This window comes from Oxyura jamaicensis, assembly GCF_011077185.1.
Source record: "Oxyura jamaicensis isolate SHBP4307 breed ruddy duck chromosome 6 unlocalized genomic scaffold, BPBGC_Ojam_1.0 oxy6_random_OJ106626, whole genome shotgun sequence".
NCBI classification, from domain to species: Eukaryota; Metazoa; Chordata; class Aves; order Anseriformes; family Anatidae; genus Oxyura; species Oxyura jamaicensis.
The window spans coordinates 78614-86904 of record NW_023304019.1 but is presented as its reverse complement, the minus strand read 5'-3'; the positions used below and the strand labels follow the sequence as shown (position 1 = coordinate 86904).

General features: G+C 58.3%; 2 protein-coding genes across 6 annotated transcripts; both read right to left on the bottom strand.

Moving 5' to 3' along the window:
• Positions 1–367: 367 nt before the first annotated feature.
• Positions 368–4123, bottom strand: LOC118157517 (neuropeptide FF receptor 1-like). Of its 2 annotated transcripts, none has more exons than XM_035311890.1 (4): positions 3863–4123; positions 2683–2924; positions 1685–1784; positions 368–1343 (listed from the first exon to the last, which is right to left on the bottom strand). In XM_035311890.1, exons 1-4 carry the CDS (start codon positions 4015–4017, stop codon positions 569–571), a joined length of 1272 nt encoding a protein of 423 aa, XP_035167781.1. In that variant the 5' UTR covers positions 4018–4123; the 3' UTR covers positions 368–568. The 2 variants fall into 2 exon arrangements, with proteins under 2 accessions (XP_035167781.1, XP_035167782.1); XM_035311891.1 differs by having other exon boundaries at positions 2634–2924; positions 3863–4031.
• A 495-nt stretch (positions 4124–4618) lies between these two features.
• Positions 4619–7283, bottom strand: LOC118157518 (leucine-rich repeat-containing protein 20-like). 4 transcript variants are annotated; one of them, XM_035311892.1, is made up of 4 exons: positions 7111–7276; positions 6667–6816; positions 6411–6578; positions 4619–4849 (listed from the first exon to the last, which is right to left on the bottom strand). In XM_035311892.1, exons 1-4 carry the CDS (start codon positions 7190–7192, stop codon positions 4698–4700), a joined length of 552 nt encoding a protein of 183 aa, XP_035167783.1. In that variant the 5' UTR covers positions 7193–7276; the 3' UTR covers positions 4619–4697. The 4 variants fall into 4 exon arrangements, with proteins under 4 accessions (XP_035167783.1, XP_035167785.1, XP_035167786.1 ...); XM_035311894.1 differs by having other exon boundaries at positions 6667–6980; positions 7111–7215; XM_035311895.1 differs by having other exon boundaries at positions 6667–6887; positions 7111–7193.
• Between the last annotated feature and the right edge of the window lie 1008 nt (positions 7284–8291).

The following is an 8291-nucleotide window of genomic DNA, read 5'->3' as shown; positions in this document are numbered from 1 at the left end:
AGGCCACCACATCACGGAATGGTTCACCAAGCCCACCACAGCATGGGGTGACATGGTCCACCAAGCCCACCACAGCATGGCACAACATAGCCTCAAGAGCATGGGTTGACATGGGGTGACCAGGGCCACCCCAGCATAGGGTGGCATGGTCCACCAAGGCTGCCACAGTGTTGTGTGGTCCACCAAGGCCGCCTCAGCATGGCATGGCATGGTCCAGCAAGATATGGCATCACATGGTGTCAGCAGCATGGCATGGTTCCTCCTGGCATGGCCCAGTGTGGCATGGCCACTCTCACGCACCTTTCCCCACTGCTGTGCCCCCATGATGGCGGACGGGGACTGGGTAAAGGGGGGACACCAGTGGGACTCAGGGACATGGCATCAGCAAGACGTGCATTTATTTCAATCCTCGTTCCTCCCCACAACAAGCCCTTGGGTTGGAAGTTCATGCCCCATATCAAGGCCACCAAACCACAGCAATATGGGGGGGTTCCTCCCTACCACAGTGTCATGCATGAGGTCCCCACCGGGCCCCGTGGTGACCAGGCACGGTGTTGGCCGTGGCTGCTCAGCTGTCCCAAGCGGGGACGCCGGTTCTGCGAGGCGCCAGGGGCCCCGATTCGGAGTGAGGGGGCGAGTCGCTGGCCCGGGCCAGGGTGAAGACACGGTTGCGGGCGCCGTAGGGCCCGCGGTGGCGCCGGCGCGGTGGCGAGCAGAAGGGGGCCCTGAAGGCCTCCTGGAAGCCCCGGCGGAAGTTCTCGTTGAAGTAGCCGTAGATGATGGGGTTGGCGCTGCTGTTGAAGAAGGCCAGCCAGTGGGCAAAGGGGAAGACGTAGACGGCGACCAGGCGGAGCTGGCGCTCGCTGAGGCACCCGTAGTCCATCAGCAGCATCAGCGTCCAGAGGGGCAGCCAGGAGAGGGTGAAGAAGAGGGCCATGATGATGAGCATGTTGATGACCTTCGCCTTCCTGCGAGACACCTTCCTCCCCTCTGGCTCCTCGGGCCGGGCGCCGTGAGCGGGCGCCGCCGACTTGAAGAGCTTGAAGGCGATGCGGGTGTACATGACGACGATGAGGGCCAGGGGGGCCACGTAGATGTGGGAGAAGAGGACGGTGGTGTAGATCCTCCTCATCCCCGTCTCGGGCCAGGCCTCCCAGCAGGAGTAGAGGGGGTAGGAGTTGTTGTAGGTGTCCACCATGAAGTGGTGCTCCTCCCTGGTGACGGTCAGGGTGATGGCGGAGGGGCACATGATGAGCAGGGCCAGCACCCAGATGACAGCGATGGTCACCAGGGCTTTCCTCAGCGTCAGCTTCTGCCGGAAGGGGTGGACGATGCAGCGAAACCTGCGGGGTTGGTAGGACCTCCTTGTAGGACCCCAAGGAGGTGGCCAACTGCATGATCGCGGCTTTGACCTGGGTTTCATGTTCACCATCGCCACACCTTTGTGGGCACCTCGCGAGGTGATGGAGAGCGGGGATGTGGTGCTGCACGGGCACCAAGCTTGGGATGAGGGCTGTGCCCATGATGGGACATCCCTGGGGAGGGAAGGTGGCCGGCACCCAGTGGTGGGAGGGGATGGCTTCATGCAGTGGGAGGTCTCCTTAGCCTCGGGAGGTCTTTGCAGCCTTGGGTTACCCCAACACGATGCAGGCTGAGGTCTCAGGAGCCCCCCACCCCAACATACCTCTCCACGGCGATAGCCACCAGCGTGAAGACCGAGGCCGAGACAGACATGCCCTGCACCAGGCCGCTCATTTTGCACATGGTGTTGTCAAAGGGCCACCCTGCAAGCACAGAGGAAGCGCTGGGGGTGGTGGGCTGGCCCACGTCCCCACGTCATCCCCTGCCTCATCACCCCTGAGGATGAACACGTTCGGCTCAGCCGTGTCCATCAGCAGCTCCCTCTAGATGTCCCCATCCACCGTGCGATGCTAAATCCTGGTCCTAAGCAGGGGAGCTGTGTTTTTCACTTGTTATTCATACAGAGATGGCCTTTAGCAGTACAGATATTAAAAAAAAAATGTTTAAAAAGATTTGTATTACACTTTTCAGAAGGTTATCGAGCGAGGTGACATCATAAATACTTTCCCTCGCCCTTTCTCCTGCACTTCTGCAGGACTCCAGCTATTATCAGAGGGACCAGCCTTTGGGTTCTCGATCTGCAGGGCTTTAATTTGCTTCCCCCGCTAAGGTGTTGAATGGCACTGGGTAAGCACAGCACTGGAGCAGGAACACGGGTGATGTCGTGGGGCCACAGAGCCACCAAAACCCCTTTTACCTTCAAAATACGGTGTGGTGGAAAACCGCCCGCGGCCTGTTGGAAGCTGGAGGACGCGACATCCTGCCTTGGCTGGGCACGGGGCCGCAATCACCAAATTGCAGGCGGCAATAAATACAGAAATATTCTGCCCCTGGCTGTGGCCCGTGACACTCAAGATGATGGAAAGCAACGTTACGGCTCCGAACCTCCATCAGACACGGCCCACCACCCGCCCTCCTCGTCCTCAGCACAGAAGATGTGCAGGAGTTTTGGAGGTGGCCTCCTAGGGAGGGCGAGGAGAAGGCTTATGGTGTCTCCCACCACTTCCCCATCACACCCCAGCCAGCACCCATCCGCTGCCCTGCTGCCTCACCCGTGATGAGGTTGTCCACCAAGGTGGTGGGCATGCAGAAGATGCCCACCAGCAGGTCGCTGATGGCCAGGTTGAGGATGAACATGTTGGTGACTGTCCGCATCTGGCGGTTCTTCACCACGATGAAGCACACCAGGATGTTGCCAATCATGCACATGAGGAAGATGAAGGTGTAGGCCAGGATGAACATGGCAGCCACGGGCGAGGAGTGCTGGTAGTATGCCAGGAAGGTGTAGTTCTCCTTCAGGAGGTGGCTCTCGCTGGCGTTGGCCCAGCTGCCATTGGAAGGGTCTGTGGAAGGGACAGCAGAAAAATGAAGGTGGCAGGGGAGGAAGCGATCCTTCCCTTCTTTTCCCAGTTGCCCTGGAAGGTGTGGAGATGCCCTCAGACGTGGGGGATCCCAGCCGTGTCCCCGCTTCCAGCTCATGGGGCTGGGCCAGCGGGTGGGTTGGCTCCGCGCTGTGGATGTTCCTCAAAGCTCGGAATGAATTTTTGATGTACAGTTAAAGGAAACCCAGCGGGCATCTTGTTCTCGTGGTGGTTTTTTTTTTTTAGGGCTCACGACAGGAAAGCAGGGCATGGGGAGAAGTCCATCTGACACGCTGCAACGCTCAGACCACGCAGCAGATGCATCAGTGTGGTCTCCAGCCCAGTTGGTCCGTGAGCATCCCCGGTGCACGGGAAAGAGGAGCCCCTGCACTCTCCTCACACACCCAGCATTAATTATACGTAATTATGATAATTACCTGGGACCAGGGGAGCTCCTGGTGGACGGGGGGACATCGTTTTGCTGCTGCAGACCTACCAGGGGGAGCAGGTCCGCGCACCGGCCCCCGGCAGGGATGGGGGGGGACGCTGGGCAGGGAGGGACTCACCCTGTGCAGACACAGGCTGCGATTTTAAGGCAGGAAAAGGGAAATTTTGGACCGGGCAGTCACAGAGCCCGCAGCAGCATCGCCCGACACCTTGATGAAGCCCGAAACTTTGCCCGACTTTATCTCCCTGGGCTGCAATTTCTTGCAGCAGTGCCAGGTGAGAAACCAAAGGATGCTCCGGGAGGAGGCAGCAGGAGGAAGGGGAGAGAAAAAACAGCCCCCCTGCTCCGAGCTGGATGGGGATGCGTCCTCCCCTTCGCCGGGGATATCTCGGTGGCGGGGACTTCCCCAGGTTGGTGGGGAAGGAAAAACCGCAATAAGGGAGGGAAACGAAACCTCCGCCTCGCTACTCACCCCCGCCGGGCTCCGGGTTCCGCAGCGCCTGCATGGGGCCGGGGGGCTCCAGCTCTCCTCCGGCCGGGGGTCCCCAGCGCCGAGCATCGCTCCCGTGCCACCGTCACCGCCGGCTGCGGATGCGGCAGCGGCTGGGGGGGCGGAGGGGGGGGCATCCTCCCATCGCCATGGATACCGGGGTACCCACGGGCGGCTCGGCGGGGATGGAGCCGGAGCAGCTTTGCAGATGTTGTCACCTGGGGGCTGGGGTCCCCCGAGCCCCCTCCCCAGTCCTCCTGCCACGGGGCACGGCAAGTCCACGGGGCAAATGTTGTCCCCCTGCGGCGGGGGCAGCCCGGGGGTGGGTGCCCCCCCAGGGAGCCCCCAGCCCAGATACCCCTCGCGCCCCCCCGGTGTGTGTGCTCCCTGCGCAGCGAGGCAGGGAAAGCTGTGTCCCCGCGGGATGGGGACGGGGCCACCTCCTGACACCTGGGGGCTGGAGGCTCTCCTAACGCCCCGTGTGTGCCCCCCCCCCCCCCCCCCCCCGCATCTTTGCAGCCCCCCGTCGTCCTCCTAGCTCTGCAGACGCCAGGGCTTGGGAAGACTTGAGGACACCACAGCGCACACGTTGTGTGTCCATCACGGGGGCCCCACGGAGGCCCATCGCTATGTCACCAGCCCCCTGGGGACCCGCCACCACATGCAGGGTGACAAACGCAGCGCCAGGACCCGCGGGTACCGGCGGAGTGGTTTTATGGAGCAGGTAACTCATGGATGCAGCGAGCAAAGTGCGTGCAACACACGTTTAATCGGGCGGTGTCCGCAGCTGGAGGCCGCGCCACCAGGCAGGACTGTGTCAGGCTTCGGGGACGTCGCCCTCGGGTGACAGCAGCAGCTCGAAGGGGACGAGGGGCCGGACGAGCAGGCGCATGTCGGGGCACACGGGGTTGGCGCGCAGGTTGAGGCTCCGCAGGGAGGCCATGGAGGCCAGCACCTCCACCGGCACCTCTGCAGGAGGGAGCAAAGTGGGGGCAGAATGTCAGGGGGGGGGATTCCTGGAGAAAGGGCTGGTGTTTTTACCCCACCAGAAAAATCAGTGCGAGGCCTGTCAGGGAGCCGCAGCACCCGTGTTTTACAGCCTCTCTCCCCTCCTCTTCCTGCTTTTTCCGAGTGGAACGGCTGGGGAAGGAGAATACGGGCATTAAAACGCAGCAAGGAAAAAAAAAAAAAAAAGAAAAAAAAAAAAAAAAAACTTCTTTCATAATTAAAGCCAACAGTAATTTTCCTCAGATCAGAATATGATAATAACAGCGAAATAAAAACAGCTAGCTCTGATCAAAGGCTGCCGGGGAATAGGCGAGGGAAGGGATGACGGCTCCGACTAAATGCGCGCAGCTGCGTGGTGGCATCGCCCTCGAGGGTGAAAAATACAGCTCCAGAACCCCCTCAGATGAGCAGGGAAAGAGTTAAAAGCCCTGGCGCTAATAGATGCATGGTTACGCTGCAGCTTGAGAGCTCCTTGAGATGAAAAGGGCAGCTGGTGGCACTCAGCCTGGATTCGGAGCCCAGGGGCTCCACGTAGGCATTAATTGAGCTACTTGTCCTCCTGTTTCCCTGGAGAACATCACCCACGGCCTCCAGCTGCGGCTCAACGTGCCCAGCAGGTGACTCAGGAGCCTCCAGATACCTTCAGCCTGGGTCACAGCCTGGTGGCAGCCCCGGCAGAAGACATGCAGGACCAGGAACCACACGTGGTTGGGATGGTGACAGCAGCAGCACCAGAACCCAACCCTTCTGCAACCCTCCTGCCCCTAAGCTCACCCTCCCCAGCCTCCACCCATCTTCTGCAGGAAATCCATCCTGCTCCCACCAGTCCCACAAGCTAGGCTCCTGCTGCTAGGTAGCAGCACCAGGATGAATTTTGGGTGCTTTAGCCCCGTTTCTGAGGCTGTGGCAAAGGTCTTCTACCAGCTATGGCAGGTGGCTTGTAGATGACACCACGTGGTGAGAGAAAATGTCCTCTTGGTGTCTCCCCCAGGGTCCGCTGGGATGAAACGAGTGTCCCACCATCTTAGCCCTATGCCCCAAGGGCTCCAAGGGTGGGGGGCTGTTAGGCTCAGGCTGGTGGGCTCTCCTTCCCCATTGGGGTTCTAGGGTGATCCAGGGGGCTTCATGATGGCCCAGAAGATAGAGCTGTGAGTGAGGAGCTTTAGCTGGCCTGGGAAGGACCTGGGATGGTGGCGTTGGCCAAGAGGAGACGCCCGGAAACCCCTGCTTCTCCCAGTACTCCTGATGAGGTGGTGAGGAAAGGCTGTGGTGGCTTTTTTTGGAGACACATGGAGAAAACCAGCATGGTGTCCGCCTAGAGCAGGCAGGGACTGGTGGTCCCTTGGTGGTGTGTCGGGTCGGCTGGCTGCTCTCCATCTGTGGGCCTCCAGTTCAAGCCATGCAAGGACCAAGTCCTCCAATGGAGGCCACCAAATGGAGGAGCCCAGGAGGAGGTTGGGGGGGACTTGCACAGAGACCTCTTTCACCCCTGGCTTCCACCTCCAAGCTCTCTCCCTCTCACCTGCGATCTCGTTCCCTTCCAGGTCGATGCTCTCCAGGGCAGGGGCGGCCGCCAGGGGCTCGGGGAAGCGCCGAAACTTGTTGCGGGCGAGGTTGATGGCCCGCAGGTGCAGCAGGGACCCCAGCTCCTCGGGCAGGCGGTGCAGGAGGTTGCCCTCCAGGTTGAGCTCTGAGGGGAGAAGAGAAAAAAAAAAAAAAAAAAGGGGGAGAATTCGTGTTCCTTGAGCCGTGGAGGCCCATCGGAGGCCGCCCCTTACCTCGCAGCTGGCTGAAGGTGGTGGCGAAGCGGCCGGCGAGGGCCCTCAGCTCGTTGTTGGCCAGCGAGATGCGGTGGATGCCCTCGGCGACGCTCCTCATGGCTTTGTAGATGCCGGCGGGGAAGGCCACCAGCTTGCAGTCGGCCAGGTCTGCCCCGGGGAGAGCCGAGTGACGGCCGGGGGCAGGTGCAGGCCGGAGGCTGCCAAACGCCGCGCTCGTCCTCCGAAAAAAACCTCCCTGCGCTCCCCCATACGGGGACAGGGGGACGGGACACGCGTTTTCCTCACCCCCTCTTCCCGAGCAGGCCTCTCTGCTGCAGGACGGGGGATTTGGGGAGGGGGCCGCGGCCCCTTGCCCTTCCCCATCCACACCGGGGATTTATTTCTGGGGGGACGCGGGGGCTCGCCGGCCGCCCCCTGGCACCCGGGGGGCCCCGGCCTTACCCAGGGCGTCCTCGCGGGCCTCCACCGCCTCGTTCACCCTCCTGGCCACCCTGGCCACCGCCTCGCCCATCCGCCGCTGCATAGGGCCGGCCGCGGTCCCCGGGGATGGCGGGAGGCTAAAAATAAGATATAAGGCCCGGGACGCCTGCTCCGGGATCCAGGGGGGGGTGACGGTGACGGTGGGAGGGGTGTCGTGGTCTTATTCCTGTTTGGGTTTTGGGGGTGGGACGGGGAGGCGGGGGGGGGGGTGCCGTGAGAGGGGTGGGGTGGGTGAAGGATAAATACGTGAGGTGAACGCGTGCAACAAGTGGAAAAAATGGCAATAAAAAAACAAGAGGAAAAAATGCAAAATAAAAAGGACAATAAATAAGAAAAAAACGCGGAGAAAAAAAATACAAACCATTAAAATACAAACAAAACACCCCAAAAAGGAAAACTGCAACGATAAAATAAATAAATAAGCAAATAAATAAATAAGGCAAAAAGTACACAAATAAAAACACAAAAGGATAAATCACCATAATAAGATAAATCACCATAATAAAAACGGGAAAAAGGGAGAAAGCAAAAAAAAAAAAAGTACAAACGTAAAAAAATAAAAATACAGAAATAAAAAATAAGGAGAAGGTAGGAAGTACAAAAATAAAAAGTGGGAAAATAAAAAGCACAAAAGCACACACACAAAAAAATACAAAAATAATAAAAAGGGAGAAAATGCAAAAAGAAAAAATGCAAAGAAAAAAATAAAAAGCACAAAAGGATAAAATCATAAAATGGTAAAAAGTACAAAAATAAATAAATAAAAAAGGAATAAAGGAATTCAAGCATACAAAAATAAGAAAAGAATAATAAGGCTAAAGGTACAAAAATAAAAAATACAAACAAAACAGTAAAAAATAGAAAAAGAAAAAATTAGTGGTAGAAAGTATCAAAATAAAAAATATAAACAAAAAATCAAAATTACAAAACTAAGAAAACAATAAAAAGTACAAAAAATACAAACATTTTTTTTAAAATTAAAAAAATAAGAGAAGAAAAATAATATAAAATATTCGACCCCCCCCCCCCCCCCGCTCCCACCCCGCGGCGGCCACGTGGCGCCGCCTTCCCGAGCCGGGATCCGAACCCGGGTCCCCGGGGCGCCCGCCCGGAGCGCTGCCCGCTGCCCCACGTGTGCCGGG

Coding starts and splice junctions, on each gene's coding strand:
- LOC118157518 (XM_035311892.1), bottom strand. CDS start 7,192: ATGCAGCGGCGGATGGGCGAGGCGGTGGCCAGGGTGGCCAGGAGGGTG. Junction 6,579..6,666: donor CACCTTCAGCCAGCTGCGAG/GTAAGGGGCGGC, acceptor TTCTCCCCTCAG/AGCTCAACCTGGAGGGCAAC. Junction 4,850..6,410: donor GGAAGGGAACGAGATCGCAG/GTGAGAGGGAGA, acceptor TCCCTCCTGCAG/AGGTGCCGGTGGAGGTGCTG.
- LOC118157517 (XM_035311890.1), bottom strand. CDS start 4,017: ATGCCCCCCCCTCCGCCCCCCCAGCCGCTGCCGCATCCGCAGCCGGCG. Junction 2,925..3,862: donor GAACCCGGAGCCCGGCGGGG/GTGAGTAGCGAG, acceptor TCCCTTCCACAG/ACCCTTCCAATGGCAGCTGG. Junction 1,785..2,682: donor TGGCCATCAGCGACCTGCTG/GTGGGCATCTTC, acceptor CTGTGCTTGCAG/GGTGGCCCTTTGACAACACC.